This window comes from Bufo bufo, chromosome 3 (assembly GCF_905171765.1).
Source record: "Bufo bufo chromosome 3, aBufBuf1.1, whole genome shotgun sequence".
In the NCBI taxonomy this organism is placed as follows: Eukaryota; Metazoa; Chordata; class Amphibia; order Anura; family Bufonidae; genus Bufo; species Bufo bufo.
The window spans coordinates 37,580,375-37,598,739 of record NC_053391.1 but is presented as its reverse complement, the minus strand read 5'-3'; the positions used below and the strand labels follow the sequence as shown (position 1 = coordinate 37,598,739).

The following is an 18,365-nucleotide window of genomic DNA, read 5'->3' as shown; positions in this document are numbered from 1 at the left end:
TGGTGCTATCCAGTTACTGTATGGCAGTTTTATCCGGTCACTGTATGGAAGTATCCAGTCACAGTATGGTGGTGTTATCCAATAACTGTATGGCAATAACTGTATCCCCTTCTCTGCCCACGCCACCTTTTTTAGACCTGGCATGATTGGGAAAAGTTGAAGACTGCGGCGCAAAGGACCTTTGCGCCACAATCTTTGTCATAAATATGCCTAATATAGGCGTGATGTGATGTAAACCCACCAGGAGGGAGGGGGATTCGTACAAAAATTTGCTGTGGGGCCCAGTCAGTTCTAGCTAGTGATGGCCTCTTCAGTATAATGACCCCAGTGCCCCCATTTAGTATAATGATCCCCAATGACCCTCCATTTAGTATAATGACCCCCAGTGACCCCATACAGTATAATGACGCCCCAGTGCCCCTCCATACAGTATAACCCCCATTGTGGGGGCCACTGGGGGTCATTATTCTGAATGTGGGGTGACTGAAGGTCATTATAATGAATGGAGGGCCACTGTGGGGTCATTATACTGTGTGGCAGGCCACTGGGGGTTATTATACTGTGTGTGGGGGCATTGGGGGGTCATTATACTATGTGAAGGGCCACTAGTGGTCATTATACTGTATCCGGGCCACTGGGGGTCTTTATATGGTATGGGAGCCACAGGGGTAAATGTAAATAAATGCCACAAGGGGGCCTACTGAGATTTATCGCCCAAGGGCCCACATAAACCTGGAGCCGGCCCTGTCTACTTCACACTACTTTCTGATTAAAAGCTTCTGCCTCGTTCTTGATCTCATTGGTGGGCAAATCTTCAGCTATAACCTCAGAATGTGGAACCTTATTATCATAAAATAAATCGTGTTACATGAAGATGTGAGATAAAATACAAAACCATGAAATAATAACCAATATGGCCACCCTGGTCTATAGTATAGGGGAGTCACCCAGCTTCCAGAAATTCCTGAGGGACCTGAGAACCCCCTCATCACTGGATCTAGACAGTGGTGGGACCCTAAACGGAGCCCCGCAAAGTGGTGGCTGGAAGACTCCGGTCCGGCCACCACCAAACGCTTTGACCATAGAAGTGAATGGGAGCGCACCGCGCATGACCGTCCACCGCTTCTATTCACTTCTATAGGCCCGACGGAAATAGCCGAGCCAGTGCTCAGCTATTTTCGGCAACCCCTTAGAAATGAATGGAGAGCAGCTGCTCATGCGCAGTGCGCCCTCGACCACTTTCGGGGCTCCGTTGTTAATATAGGTGCGGGTCCCAGCAGTGGGACTGGCACCTATCAGACAATGGGGGCATATCCTAGGGCAGTGGTGGCGAACCTAAGGCACGGGTGCCACAGGTGGCACTCAGAGCCCTCTCTGTGGGCACCCACGCCCTAGAAAAAGTCTATGGTGTACCAATATGTCTTAGACTTTTCCTGCCATTCATCAGCACAGGCAGCGCATTGAATGTAGGCAGGTATTATAGCTAAATGATAAAGTACATGGAAGATATACTATATCGGACTGTAGTATTTTGATTAAATTGCCGTATTCGCACTTTTTCGATAAATAAGTGGGTTTTGAATTACAGTTTGGGCACTCGGTCTGTAAAAGGTTCGCCATCACTGTCCTAGGGATATGCCCCACACCAGACCAAAGCCTAATATCAAATCAGACCCAGAACCCCTAAATTAATTCAGACCCAGACATGTCCCCTAAATTCATTCAGACCCAGACCAGACAAGCAAATGAATTGATAATTACATGCAATTACTAAAGTGCGGAATATTTTTTAGTAGCACAGCCCCTTTAAGTCCCTATACTTTATCTCCATATATCTTAATAAAACATTCCTGGACTCTCCTGCTCGGTGCTCGCGTGGTACTCAACGGTGAAAGCAAAACCCTGCGATCAGGGCAGGTTGCACAGTAAAAGTCAAGTCATTACAAGAACGTTAGGTGAACTTTCGAGCAGAGTTTACAGGAAATTGCTGGTATTGAACTAATTTCACACTTTCTTTTAGCGCTAAGCAAATACTTTGGCTAAAAATCTCATCCAAATCTTTTCTTCTTCATTTGTTTTAAGTTAGTCCAGATTTTTTTTTTATGGGGGTGGGATGAAAAATAACAGATGCTCCCTTTCAGATATGACAGTTTCTGTGCCTGACTTCTACGGCATTGAAAAAGTAACCAGAGACGTTGTATATTTGTGCAGTGTGACTTCTGGAGGTAAACTATGCAAGCCAACCCCCGATTTCCAATGGGCTTGGACAAACATAGCATTAAAAAATGAGTGCGCCTTCTCCCCGGCTGCATATTTCTACATTATCAGGCTCAGGTCCAGAGATATGAAGGAGAAAGAAAAATCAGCGTTAAAATCCCAGACAAAATAATCATCCGGCAGAATGGCCCCGAACACAAAGACGGATCCCGAGCACACTGGGGCATATCTACTAATCCTGTTTAAGACGTAGATGGCGTAAATTCTAAAGAGGCGCCATATTTATCACAGTGGCTCCGGCTGGATGAAACATTTGGGGCATGTATAGGCACTTTTGCCTCTTTTTTTTTCTTCTAAAACTATTATTATCCGTACAAGTACAAAAGGAATGTAGATTTTTTTTTTAAATAGAGAAAAAATAGAATTTACGTAGATGGCGTAAATTCTAAAGAGGCGCCATATTTATCACAGTGGCTCCGGCTGGATGAAACATTTGGGGCATGTATAGGCACTTTTGCCTCTTTTTTTTTCTTTTGAAACTATTATTATCCGCACAAATACAAAAGGAAATATTTTTTTTTAATAGAGAAAAAAATAGAAAAAAAAATAATAATTTAAAAAATTGCACTACATAAAACAACTCCCAAGCCCAACCACCCGCCCGGGGGAGAGGAAGGGAAATTAAGCAAATTTTAATTTAAAATAAACTTTTGTCTCATTTTAAGCCAATTATTGCTTGGCACAATTTTGCCGCATGTAATAACATCTTAAAGGGGTTGTCCCACGAGAAATATTCTACATTTTTCAAACCAGCACCTGGATCTGAATACTTCTGTGATTCCATGTAATTAAATAATGTATTATAGCTACTGAGTTATTCAATGAAATTTGAGTATAGCGCCACCTGCTGTTTGCTTGTTTTCTAATTTCTCTGTCCTCACCCCTGAGAAATAACACGCCCTCTGAGCTGCCAGCTTGAAATAAATCTAGCAGAGCAATTGGAGCAGTGAATGGGGAGATCTCTGGATCCATGTGAGGTCCAGGGCTGGTTCTAGCTTTGTTACAAAGAGATTGTCATGTACTACAGGATGTCTGATTTTCTTTTTTTTACATTATTCATGGGAGAACCCCATTAAAAAGGATTTTTGGGTTTGCGTCAGCCCTTTAACCCTGGAAGTTTTTTGCCTTTGCGTTTTGCGCTCCCCGCCTTTCCCAGAGCCATAACTTTTTTTTTTTCCGTTCACATAGCCGTATGAGGGCTTGTTTTTTTACCACGGCAGTTTAAATGTCCACGATAAACATTACCGCCGGTCATGGATATTAGCTGGCACCCGGTTGCTACGGTGCCCGCTCAGCTTAGGAGAGGGCACCATCTTTAAAGACCCGGCATGTGACGTAATAGTACGTCACATGTCGGGAAAGGGTTAAAATAATTGTTTATGAAGGCAGTCTCTCCCGTTTTGGGTTGTGGTCACATGACCATGTCCATGCACCTCTTTCTTATTTCCTGTGATGTCATTTTCATGGGTGGGGCAGTGATAGGGGAGTGTCTGTGTAACTAGCTGGTGGGAGGGGCATTGTTAGGAACTGTGGCAGAGGAAGGAGAAGTGCATCATGGGTTTGGTTGGATACAGGAACAGGAAGTGCAACATACAGGAAGGAAACAAACCCGAGGGATTGGTTTACATGGCGAAAACGGGTCAGGAGAGTTCAAACTGAAAAAAAAAAGCACGGGGAAGATGTAGATGAGGAAAGTAACTATATGAGCACATGTGGTAAAAACCATAATAATCCTGGAAAAAACATTTAAACCACTCCCCTTTCTGCTAAACCACACCTCTTGTCACCTTGAAAACCAAAACAAGCTCAAATTATTATTTTTTTGCTTTATAAATAGGTCTAATACTTGATGGGGCATGACGCACCAGAAATGTAACAGATTTTGGCACAATCAACTAGCCCAGTCAACAACTGGAGGTGTGGCCTTATTAACCAATCAGGTCAATGCTTGCTGTGGAAGTGGGTGGTATGTCTTCTCTTCTGATTGGTCGAGAGGACTGTGCTGCATTCATATGTTTATTGGCATACATTATAATGGGTCAACCGGGCATCTCCACCATGACACACCTTTTCCTTGGCAACGTTTTCAGATTAAACCCCTACGCAGAAGGTTTTTCTCACCAAAATATGTCCGTTTTGGATGCATCCTTAAAGTTGTAAAACCTTGCAAAGAGGTAGAGCTCATAATGGTTTGTTAATCCTCATTGGCAATCTGTTTTAATGTTTTTGGAGCACCCCAGAAAAGAGTTAATGAAAAAGGGTAAATTTTGTATTGCTAAGTGAAATGTTCTAATTTACTGTAATTGTACACCTAACAGCATTGCATGGATAAGTCAGAGTTAACACCTTCACTTAACCCCTTTAGGTTGCTAGGAGATAAACCTGGGTCCACCCCTTGGTTATCAGTTGAGTGTCTGGGTTTAGCTGAGGAAGGGAGAGGACCTAAGTTTTACGAGCTCCTCAGAACTAGGCCTGAGTTTCAGACAACCATCATCTCTGAGACTAAGCTACTCTACTACAAAAGTACTCCAGGCATTGGAGTCAGTCAGCAAGGTGTTGTGAACATTTTTGGCAGAGAGAGACTTTGCTCTACCCCTCAGCCTGGGAATTAGAAAGACAGAGAAGGAGTTCCACAACCCTCATCATTGCTGCCATCCATACATTGCTATTGGGGAAGAACTACACTGTGATTTGCTTGAAACTTTGCCTTGATACTGTTGGAGGTACTACTACCCCTAGCCACACTTAAGTAACTGCCACTGTGGTCCTTGTGTACAACTATCATTGTCATAGCCACTACCACTCCTTTCTTCCACTTGCTCCTCCTGGGCTTGCTGCACTTTGTTTTCCAAAGCACACAGCCACAGCCTGCAAAACTGATAAGACTGAATATGTGTTTCAGATTACAACAGAGTGCAGAGAGTATATCACCGGACACTGAGCCAGCAAGGAATGATGGGAGATATCAGAGCCTGCAGAATTGTGAATGCAGCTCTGGAGTATAGTACAGGATATAACTCAGGATCAGTACAGGATGAGTAATGTAATGTATGTACACAGTGACTCCACCAGCAGAATAGTGAGTGCAGCTCTGGAGTATAATACAGGATGTAACTCAGGATCAGTACAGGATAAGTAATGTAATGTATGTACACAGTGACTCCACCATCAGAATAGTGAGTGCAGCTCTGGGGTATAATACAGGATGTAACTCAGGATCAGTACAGGATAAGTAACGTAATGTATGTACACAGTGACGGCACCAGCAGAATAGTGAGTGCAGCTCTGGAGTATAATACAGGATGTAACTCAGGATCAGTACAGGATAAGTAATGTATGTACACAGTGACTCCACCAGCAGAATAGTGAGTGCAGCTCTGGAGTATAATACAGGATGTAACTCGGGATCAGTACAGAATAAGTAATGTAATGTATGTACACAGTGACTGCACCAGCAGAATAGTGAGAGCAGCTCTGGAGTATAATACAGGATATAACTTAGGATCAGTACAGGATAAGTAATGTAATGTATGTATACAGTGACTCCACCAGCAGAATAGTGATTTCAGCTCTGGAGTATAATACAGGATGTAACTCAGGATCAGTACAGGATAAGTAATGTAGTGTATGTACACAGTGACTCCACCAGCAGAATAGTGAGTGCAGCTCTGGAGTATAATACAGGATGTAACTCAGGATCAGTACAGGATAAGTAATGTAATGTATGTACACAGTGACTCCACCAGCAGAATAGTGAGTGCAGCTCTGGGGTATAATACAGGATGTAACTCAGGATCAGTACAGGATAAGTAATGTAATGTATGTACACAGTGACTCCACCAGCAGAATAGTGAGTGCAGCTCTGAAGTATAATACAGGATGTAACTCAGGATCAAGACAGGATAAATAATATAATTAGGAATGAGCGAATTGACTTCAGATGAAACATCCGAAGTCGATTCGCATAAAACTTCGTTCTAATATTGTATGAAGCAGGAGCTCCGTACAGTATTAGAATGTATTGGCTGATTATATTTAGGGATGAGCGAATCGACTTCGGATGAAACATCCGAAGTTATTACTTCACGAAGTCTCGCGAGACTTCGCATAATAACTCCATAAATCAATTTCTGCTGTAAAAAAACATTTCCAGAATGTTTTTTTTACAGCAGAAATTGATTTATGAAGTTATTATGCAAAGTCTCGCGAGACTTTGTGAAGTAATAACTTCGGATGTTTCATCCGAAGTCGATTCGCTCATCCCTAAATATAATGTGTGTCGGATTAACCTCATCTCATCAGCTTTATTAGTCTTGTGAGACTTCTTCCAGATTTCTTTGTGCTGCCGATTTATCAGCATGCCCGGACTATTGGATGCCAGAATAGAGGAATTTCACTGTAATAAGATTCTGGTAACTCGCCATGACTACATTTCCAGTTTAACATTGATATAGACTGTCCTTTTCCAAACAAAAAGGTCTGCTGCAAATCAAACCTAAGCCTTCAAAAATGTTATTTCCATATCAAAGCGAGTGTCCTGTATCCAGCTTCTAAGGGAGGAATATTTCAATATTCCCCCATCAATCAGGGACGCTGCTCGGCAGCACAGGCGTGGGCTGTAGCGAGACCTTGCCTGCCAGCAGGTTAGAAAAATGATACCACAGTGCCGGTTTTTGCAGCGTTGGCATCACAGCATGGTAAACAAACACAAATAACTTGGCCCCTGGCACCGAGCCTTTCCTGGAAAAGTGCGCCTCCAAGAAAATCCATTATGATTTAATCTGGAATCAGTGGGTCTATGAGCAAGAAATGCTGCAACTCCTTCCAAACCAAATCTCTCCAAATGATATAATAACCATGCAGATCCGTGTGCAAAAATACCCAGGGCCGAGAGAATCGCAGGTGGCGGTATTTTGCCGGACTTCTTGAATTACAGACACGACTGGGTTTTCACTTTCTACCTTTCTTATATAAATATTATCTGTTCTCCAATAAGAAACGTGCAGAGAAGGAGGTCACCGAGAGCTCACAATGCCCAGGAGGTAGCTGCGCATTCCAGGCACGTTCCTAAAAGTTGGCACAGGGGCAGCTATGGCACAGGTGCGGTGGTGCTCGGGTCTTGTCTGGGGAAGTAGCGCATTAACATAAAGTTATTTTTCCTCTACAAGACTTTGCTCACTGCTAGAACATGTTCTTTAGTCCTTTAACTCTGCTAGTTGTGCTTAGCCATTTCACCCTTAAACACTGAGCCAATTTTACACCTTATAGGGGCACTCGATTTTGGATAACCCCTACTTCTTAGGCGGGTTCCTTGACAATTAGCATGCAAAGCGTTCCCCTGGTGAAAATCCCAGCAATCAGCTATGATCAGGTGAGAAACCCGGCAGTGAGTGTTCAGTTTCTCTACAGCACCTCCGCAGGGGAAAATAAGTATTACACCATGTCTTTTAAAATCAATAGGTTGTCTGTGTACTACAGGAGAAGACTGGTCCTCCAGAGAGTGAGATGCTCTTTGTAACCACCTATCCACTCTGGCCAAGAGATAAGGACTCCCCCCCCAATGAAGAGGTTGTGCCAAGTTCGGAACGTATCTCTTATTCACAGGATAGGGTAAACAGTCTGATCATTTGGGGTTGGACCACGAGTACCTGATCCTAAGAACTAGGTTCCCATTCCTGTGTATGAAATCAGTGGCATGCCATGCATTCTTGCTACCGCTCCATCGGATTGACGGAAATAACTGAGCATTGTGCACCGCTACTTATTGCAGTCCCATTGAGAATGAATGGCGTAATCTACATTCATATAGGGGAATAGGACTGCCATTTCTTGGATCAGTTTGGGGGTCAAACAGTCAGACCCCCACAATCAAATACTTATCACCCATCCTGTATAAAAGGGATAAGTTAAAAACTTTGCACAGCCACTTCAACTCAGAATTCTCTTATTCGAATGGGTTTTCAATACTAGGCACTCCGTTTAAAAACTTTAAAGGGCAGGATCACTCCTATAAACCAAGCATACTGTCTGGTAGAGTTGATCCTGCTGATTAAAAAGATATCTGTCTTGCAAAAATCAGTTGCAGCGTTCCCATGAAAGAAAACTTTTATTCTATGCGCAAACGAAAGCTTCAGTGCACTGAGGGGCGGGGCCTAGGCTCTCAGCTTTCCAGTGCTGGCTACGCCCATTGGTGCACTGAAGCTCTCATTTGTGCATAGAATAAAAGTCTTCTTTCTTGGGAATGACACATCTGATTTTCACAAGACAGGTATCATTTTAATCAGCAGGGTCAACCCTATCAGGCTGTATGCCCGGTTTGATAGGATTGATCCTGCTGACAGTTGCATTTTAAGGACTTCAAGGACTCTAAACTGTATTCTATCATAGCTTTTGTTTTATATGTAGCTGTGGCTTTGCTTTTTGTAGTGTTTTAGGGGGTACATACCACCATTTACCTTAATCAGAGACATAACTTTATTGGATATAACTGGGCTATTAAATATGTTTATGTTTTTCTAATTATTTTACAATTGTTTTCAGTCTAAATTATTTAAACCAGGCATTAATATTTGACATGTCTGAGGACCTCTGGAATTCCCCAGAACACCAGTAGAGAACTGTCAATCATGGCGTCAGCAAGCCGGGAAGTCACCCAGGAAGACCCCTCCATTTACCCACATGAAGGAGAACTGGTCCAACTCCTGTAATAAGAGTTTTCATTAATATCCCAGGCCACAGAGGACGACACTAACATGCCCACAATTCAACCCAAAACTGTGGAGGCAAATGTCCGCCGCAGATTTTAATGTGATTGTCCCACGATTTTGCCAGAAAATAGTTGCTTCACCGGATAGACCAAGCGGCATTTGACCACACAGTTTTGTGGCTGTTTTCTGGTAATATCGTGCACCCATCTATCAGTCAATTTAAAAACCGTAGAAGTCACATGCTATAGTTGTTTCTGGTCACATCGCAGTCTTGTCAGTGTCGTCCTGTGTCACCTCTCTCATCTCAGTTGCGAGGATACAATTTCTGGGACTCATGTGCTGCATGTATGTCGGGCTGCAGGGAAGGTCATGTGTGATTTCATAGGAAGGGTTACCTGCCAGTGATATTGAAGATTTTGCATATTATAATGTTTTAGTGCTATATCTTTAGGGGGATGTGCACTTTAAGGTGGAGCCCCACAGGAAGCTCTCAAGGCAGGGTGCAAGATCAGCTCCAGGTGTAGTGCCCTGGAGCAAGGGTACTTTGGACTATGGACATTTGTGAACATTTGCCCCTATTGCTACTATGCAAAGCCAACAACTCCCTACTTTATTGCACTTTGAAGGGTTAACTTGCACTGTGATTTATGCTGTTGTGTGCACTTACACTGTTTCATATTGTTGAACTGTATTTTATATGTTTATTTTAATATATCCTGTTGATTAGTACTCTTAGTACACTATATCTGCACTGCACTTTAGAATGCACAGTCAGCTAAGGCTAGCTTCACACCTTCCGGCAGTAGAATGCCAGTAATCGACTGGACAGAAAATGGTATTTGGCTGATTCTCTGCATATTTGACAGGTTGTGGCCGTATATCCGCTGAACCCCATTATTATTAATGGGGCCGGACTGTAAACACTAGTATGAAACTAGCCTAATACCGAGAAACGTTATGACTTTCTACCTATGCAAACTTTTGGAGGGGGAAAAACAGACACACTGACCTTTTGACTGTCTGGAAAAACTGCTTAGTCATTCCCATAGACATGCATTGAAACTATACAGTTCTATGACACACAGAAATTGTAACACTGTTTCTGTTTAAGCTGTGCTTCTCCAAACCACCGCTCCCAATAGAGTGTTCTAGTTCACTTAGAAACTGTTTATAAAGAGAGTAGTCAGAGCCCCTAGTTGTCTACATATAGGAACCAGTGCTTAATAGAGGAGACCCTGCTGGCCTGCAGATATGGACCAGTGTTTATTAGGAGAGACTGCGACAGACTGCATGAGTGACCAGAAGAAGACGTTGAGATAGGGACACTGGGCCACAAACCCTGGGTCATCAGCCCTGTGACCAGGGAGCCAGCTGGAAGACTTGGCCACAGACCCTGGGATACCAGCCTTTGGCCAGGATACCAGCCTTCTGAGAGAGAGAGAGAGAGAGAGAGAGAGAGAGAGAGAGGGAGAGGGAGAGGGACAGCTAGCTCAGGTCTTTTCTCAGCACAAAACCTTCTTCTACCAGGGAGGACACTGGAGAAGCCAGCTCAGTGCCTCACCTTTATTGTTTTGCACTTGAGTTCCTCCAGTAAAGCAGCACACTGGTTTACTGCAGACCTGGACATATTTCCCATTGTGATGAACCAGTCCTTACCATCCCTTTTTAGAGAGCAGCAACACATGGTGACATCTCAATAGTGTCTGGGGGACTCAGCATAGTGTTGGGATTGGCCACTGCACAGGGTTTCACCAAGAATGTAGCAAAGGGTGCACCAGAGCCTACTGATGCCAACCAACCAATTTCACTATTTTGTGGAACATTCCAGGCAATATTGTATTATACCAGGGAAGAGCAGGACACGTGGATTGTGCCATGCTTGCCCCCTTAGGGTCTGTCCAGATAAGATCTATAGCGCAGTTCATCCTGATACATAAGACAAGGAGGGTAATGGCAAATTTAGGAAGGACACTAGGATACACACTAATGGCTTTCATAATAGGGGAGGGTGAGCGACAACCCTTAGGGACTCTCCATTGCTGTCATTAGGGGTTGTTCCCTTTTATTGAATACAAAGTGCAATATAAATTTGTTCCATTGACCATTTAAGGGAAAGTAGACGTTTATTTTACCATAACTATAGGGCAGTGACCATATGTGCCGCCCCATCTGTATCGCATTGCCAGGATGTTTTTATTTGGATGAGAAGATACAAGTCTATCAGCGACGGATTTTAGGCTTTTACTACAGATGTGAATCAAATCAATTCCAGATACGAGAGGTCGGCGCTGTCCTGAAGCTCATATCTGCTACCTTGCCTGGTGCGTTGGTGAATTCTTTAGGGATAAGACTTAATGCGGAGCAGTAAGGAATGCCACTCGTTTCCTTATACAGTAATAAAGCTCCTGGTCACCAGGATGCCGGACTATCAGATCTTTTTGGATTGCCAAACATAGAGAATTATGAATTGTCACAGACATTTCTCCTCATAGAGACCTTCTCTTAAAGGGGTTGTCTAGATGAAAAAATGTCTAAAGAAAGGCTCAGAACAGTGTAAAATAATGTATAAGTTAGAGATGAGAAAATTTCCTAAAATTAATTTCTGCCCGATTCTTTCGAATCAGCCAAGAAATTCTATTCGGGAACGAATCAATTCTACTCAAATCGAAAGCTGTTTAAATGTCTCTCCCTCTGCTTCTACTGAATCTGAATTGTTTTTCAAAAATTTGGGTTAAATTTAGATTCTTACGAATCAATTCAATCATCTCTAAAATAAGTTATTTTCACCTTACCGATCCCCTGCGAATCTTGTTCCGATACTTTCTGGTTCCCACCAGTCTCTATTTCCTGATCCCTCCAGACACACAGGAAATGGGTGCTCAGCCAATCACTGGTCCACGGTAACCCGCCTCAGCCAGTGATTGGCTAAGCAGTCAATTCCTGTGTTTCAAGTGGGACCAGGGAGTAGAGACTGGTGTGACTGGGAAGCAAATAATCTGTAAAGCGAGCATTGACTTATATTATTATTTTAATAGATAACAAACCTTCTGAGGAGTTGTTTGAAACGGCCAAAACGGCGGCTCGTATGCGGACCCAAACGAAGGCCGTGTGCATGAGGCCATATACAAATGTGCACTTTTGACCAATGTTGTAGCTGCTGAGGACTGAGCACATTTCTAATATAAGACAGTTTAGTGTTTTATCAAACACTCTCAACCAAATCCAAAAACACTATCTAAGGGCTCATGCTCACGATCATATGTATTTTGCGGTCCGCAAAAAATACGGATGACATACGTGTGCATTCCATGTTTTGCGGGAAAGGAACAGCTGGCCCCTAATAGAACAGTCCTATCCTTGGCGGAAGCAGAATGCACACGGAGTAATTTAGAATTTTTTTTTTTTACGGATCCATTTAAATGAATGGTGCCGCATACGAAAACGGAAAGAAAATAAGTTTGAGCGGTAAAAAAACGGATCCTGTTGCATCAGTTGTCATCCGGTTGAGCCTTTTCTGTCTGAGATCAGTTTTTTTTAGATGCCCAAAAAAAGTCCTGCATTTTTTTCTCCCCGTCTACAAAAATGGATCTCAGACGGAAATGGCTCAAACGGATGACAACTGATGCAACAGGATCCGTTTTTTTACAGGATCCTGTTTTGTTTTGTTTTTTTCTCTTCTTCTGACGGATCAGAAGAATGGAAAATAAAACATAGATGCGAACTCTGCCTGAGGGCTCATGCACACAAACCGCCTGTGCCATGCATTGGGGACCCCAAAATTGTGATCCTCAATGCACAGGGACTGTCCGTGTGGCCTGCACTGGCGGATGCAGACCCAATCAACTTGAATGGGTCCGCGATCCGTCCGTGGTGGCGCAGAGGCCCGGACCGAAAGGTCACGGAAGCGCTCCGTAGTGCTTCTGTGGCCTTCCGCTCTGTATCTTCCGGATTGAGGACCGATTCAAGTGAATGGGTCTGCATCCGTGATATGGTGCGCACACGGCTGGTGCCCTACATTGCGGACCCGCTGTATGCGGGCCTCAATACGGGCATGGCCGGCACATGGTCGTGTGCATGAGCCCTAATGCTGGGATAGACTTTGGTATATCTCATAAACAATAACACACCTTGCATGTATGGAAACTTCTATATGCTGTTAATCTTCAAGTCTTTCCTTCCTCCCTCTCTACCAGCAGGAAGTCACAGCACGATCTCAATCGCCAGCTAGTAACTAGTTATCATACAGCCAATCAGCTCATGTTAATAAACCATCATAAATCTCCAATCCTCTACATCACACTACACAACTCCCAGCTTGCAGCAAGCAAGTTCTCCTAGAGATGGGATCGATAAAGATAGATAGAGAGATAGATAGATAGAGAGATAGATAGATAGATAGATAGATATGAGATAGATAGATAGATAGATAGATATGAGATAGATAGATAGATAGATATGAGATAGATAGATAGATAGATAGATAGATAGATAGATAGATAGATAGATAGATAGATATGGGATAGATAGATAGATAGATAGATAGATAGATAGATAGATATGAGAGATATGAGATAGATAGATAGATAATAGATAGATAGATAGGAGATAGATAGATAATAGATAGATAGATATGAGATAGATAGATAGATAGATAGATAGATAGATAGATAGATAGATAGACATGAGATAGATAGATAGATAATAGATAGATAGATAAATAGATAGATAGATAATAGATAGATAGATATGAGATAGATAGATAGATAGATAGATAGATAGATAGATAGATAGATAGATATAGAGTATTCTGATAATGAAGCAGGGAATTTTCATGCCTCATCTATTAACGGACCTATTTTATATCATTTGTCACTTACTTTGATGTGAGCTGATGGATCTGGAACAGTCTGAATCATGTCCCTCCAGCAGTCTGCCTTTCATACCATGCATTCGGTTCTAGGTGTAGCTGTGAAGAGAGAGTAAAAATTGAATGTCTCTTTTTTTTTTTTAAACATATATTTTATATACTGTATTTACTTATTTTTCATACTTTATAGCCTCTCAATCATGTATGGAGCTCATTAATTCGCTGAGAGATCGACCTAAACAGCTCCTCCAGATAATGTTCCTGGCATCCGGCTAAAATTAACAAAATAGGAGGAGCATGGTAAACTCCTCCCTGTCTTTGAGCTTTTCTCAACCAATTAGAAATGCCAGTTAGTGTCTTTAACATTGCTGATTTGCTAAAAGCAGACAGTGATCTCCTCACAGTATTCCTCTCAGAAGTCCTTTCCAGCTGGATGCCGGCCACAGTATACAACGCTAAAAGTCTTGTTCTGAGAACTTTTAATATTCAATGGTCTAACTCTTTTTTGCCATCTTCTTGCATAAAGGGACACAGAACTGTAAAATATAAATACTGGTGTATCGATCTCTGATCACATGACCTGTATTAGCCAATAGAAGCTCGCCTCACTGAGATACACAGTTTTACACTAAGTTTCCATAACAACATTTTCCTTCACAGTTATAAGGACAGTATGGATGTCACTGTTATGGAGGGCACTTTGGATGTCACTGTTATGGGGGCGCTGTGGATGTCACTGTTATGGAGGGCACTTTGGATGTCACTGTTATGGGGGCGCTGTGGATGTCACTGTCATTGGAACACTGTGGATGTCACTGTTATTGGAACACTGTGGATGTCACTGTTATGGAGGGCACTTTGGATGTCACTGTTATGGAGGGCACTGTGGATGTCACTGTCATTGGAACACTGTGGATGTCACTGTTATTGGAACACTGTGGATGTCACTGTTATGGAGGGCACTTTGGATGTCACTACTATGGGGGCGCTATGGATGTCACTGTTATGGGGACACTGTGGATATCACTGTTATGGGGGCGCTGTGGATGTCACTGTTATGGAGGGCACTGTGGATGTCACTGTTATGGGGACACTGTGGATGTCACTGTTATGGGGGCGCTGTGGATGTCACTGTTATGGAGGGCACTGTGCATGTCACTGTTATGGGGACACTGTGGATGTCACTGTTATTAGGGCACTGTGGATGTCACTGTTATGGAGGGCACTTTGGATGTCACTGTTATGGGGGCGCTGTGGATGTCACTGTTATGGAGGGCACTTTGGATGTCACTGTTATGGGGGCGCTGTGGATGTCACTGTCATTGGAACACTGTGGATGTCACTGTTATTGGAACACTGTGGATGTCACTGTTATGGAGGGCACTTTGGATGTCACTGTTATGGAGGGCACTGTGGATGTCACTGTCATTGGAACACTGTGGATGTCACTGTTATTGGAACACTGTGGATGTCACTGTTATGGAGGGCACTTTGGATGTCACTACTATGGGGGCGCTATGGATGTCACTGTTATGGGGACACTGTGGATATCACTGTTATGGGGGCGCTGTGGATGTCACTGTTATGGAGGGCACTGTGGATGTCACTGTTATGGGGACACTGTGGATGTCACTGTTATGGGGGCGCTGTGGATGTCACTGTTATGGAGGGCACTGTGGATGTCACTGTTATGGAGGGCACTGTGGATGTCACTGTTATGGTGGGCACTGTGGATGTCACTGTTATGGGGGCACTGTGGATGTCACTGTTATGGGGACACTGTGGATGTCACTGTTATGGGGGCGCTGTGGATGTCACTGTTATGGAGGGCACTGTGGATGTCACTGTTATGGAGGGCACTGTGGATGTCACTGTTATTAGGGCACTGTGGATGTCACTGTTATGGGGGCACTGTGGATGTCACTGTTAATAGGGGATCTGTTGATGTCACTGTTATGGAGGGCACTGTGCATGTCACTGTTATGGGGACACTGTGGATGTCACTACTATGGGGGCGCTATGGATGTCACTGTTATGGGGACACTGTGGATATCACTGTTATGGGGGCGCTGTGGATGTCACTGTTATGGAGGGCACTGTGGATGTCACTGTTATGGAGGGCACTGTGGATGTCACTGTCATTGGAACACTGTGGATGTCACTGTTATTGGAACACTGTGGATGTCACTGTTATGGAGGGCACTTTGGATGTCACTACTATGGGGGCGCTATGGATGTCACTGTTATGGGGACACTGTGGATATCACTGTTATGGGGGCGCTGTGGATGTCACTGTTATGGAGGGCACTGTGGATGTCACTGTTATGGGGACACTGTGGATGTCACTGTTATGGGGGCGCTGTGGATGTCACTGTTATGGAGGGCACTGTGGATGTCACTGTTATGGAGGGCACTGTGGATGTCACTGTTATGGTGGGCACTGTGGATGTCACTGTTATGGGGGCACTGTGGATGTCACTGTTATGGGGACACTGTGGATGTCACTGTTATGGGGGCGCTGTGGATGTCACTGTTATGGAGGGCACTGTGGATGTCACTGTTATGGAGGGCACTGTGGATGTCACTGTTATTAGGGCACTGTGGATGTCACTGTTATGGGGGCACTGTGGATGTCACTGTTAATAGGGGATCTGTTGATGTCACTGTTATGGAGGGCACTGTGCATGTCACTGTTATGGGGACACTGTGGATGTCACTACTATGGGGGCGCTATGGATGTCACTGTTATGGGGACACTGTGGATATCACTGTTATGGGGGCGCTGTGGATGTCACTGTTATGGAGGGCACTGTGGATGTCACTGTTATGGGGACACTGTGGATGTCACTGTTATGGGGGCGCTGTGGATGTCACTGTTATGGAGGGCACTGTGGATGTCACTGTTATGGAGGGCACTGTGGATGTCACTGTTATGGTGGGCACTGTGGATGTCACTGTTATGGGGACACTGTGGATGTCACTGTTATGGGGGCGCTGTGGATGTCACTGTTATGGGGACACTGTGGATGTCACTGTTATGGAGGGCACTGTGGATGTCACTGTTATGGAGGGCACTGTGGATGTCACTGTTATTAGGGCACTGTGGATGTCACTGTTATGGGGGCACTGTGGATGTCACTGTTAATAGGGGATCTGTTGATGTCACTGTTATGGAGGGCACTGTGGATGTCACTGTTATGGGGCACTGTGGATGTCACTGTTATGGAGGGCACTGCGGATGTCACTGTTATGGAGGGCACTGTGGATGTCACTGGTTTGGGGACACTGTGGATATCACTGTTATGGAGGGCACTGTGGATGTCACTGTTATGGGGACACTGTGGATGTCACTGTTATGGGGACACTGTGGATGTCACTGTTATGGAGGGCACTGTGGATGTCACTGTTATGGGGACACTGTGGATGTCACTGTTATGGGGACACTGTGGATATCACTGTTATGGGGGCACTATGGATGTCACTGTTATGGGGGCACTATGGATGTCACTGTTATGGGGGCACTATGGATGTCACTGTTATGGGGGCACTTTGGATGTAAATTTTATGGGGACACTGTGGATATCAGTGTTATGGAGGGCACTGTGGATGTCACTGTTATGGGGACACTGTGGATGTCACTGTTATGGGGACACTGTGGATGTCACTGTTATGGGGACACTGTGGATGTCACTGTTATGGGGGCGCTGTGGATGTCACTGTTATGGGGACACTGTGGATGTCACTGTTATGGAGGGCACTGTGGATGTCACTGTTATGGAGGGCACTGTGGATGTCACTGTTATTAGGGCACTGTGGATGTCACTGTTATGGGGGCACTGTGGATGTCACTGTTAATAGGGGATCTGTTGATGTCACTGTTATGGAGGGCACTGTGCATGTCACACTGTTATGGGGACACTGTGGATGTCACTGTTATGGGGCACTGTGGATGTCACTGTTATGGAGGGCACTGCGGATGTCACTGTTATGGAGGGCACTGCGGATGTCACTGTTATGGAGGGCATTGTGGATGTCACTGGTTTGGGGACACTGTGGATATCACTGTTATGGAGGGCACTGTGGATGTCACTGTTATGGGGACACTGTGGATTTCACTGTTATGGGGACACTGTGGATGTCACTGTTATGGAGGGCACTGTGCATGTCACTGTTATGGGGACACTGTGGATGTCACTGTTATGGGGCACTGTGGATGTCACTGTTATGGAGGGCACTGTGGATGTCACTGTTATGGAGGGCACTGTGGATGTCACTGTTATGGAGGGCACTGTGGATGTCACTGGTTTGGGGACACTGTGGATATCACTGTTATGGAGGGAACTGTGGATGTCACTGTTATGGGGACACTGTGGATGTCACTGTTATGGGGACACTGTGGATGTCACTGTTATGGAGGGCACTGTGGATGTCACTGTTATGGGGACACTGTGGATGTCACTATTATGGGGACACTGTGGATGTCACTGTTATGGGGACACTGTGGATATCACTGT

The 18,365-nt window shown here is 44.3% G+C and overlaps 1 protein-coding gene across 1 annotated transcript in view; it reads right to left on the bottom strand.

Annotated features, from left to right (window-relative positions):
* The window catches only part of ERG (ETS transcription factor ERG), a 226,105-nt gene that overhangs the window by 123,909 nt on the left and 83,831 nt on the right, over window positions 1-18,365 (bottom strand). The window contains exon 2 of the mRNA XM_040423091.1: window positions 13,862-13,950. Coding sequence (XP_040279025.1) covers window positions 13,862-13,900 — 39 coding nt within the window. The 5' untranslated portion in view covers window positions 13,901-13,950. The remainder of the gene's footprint in view (window positions 1-13,861; window positions 13,951-18,365) is intronic.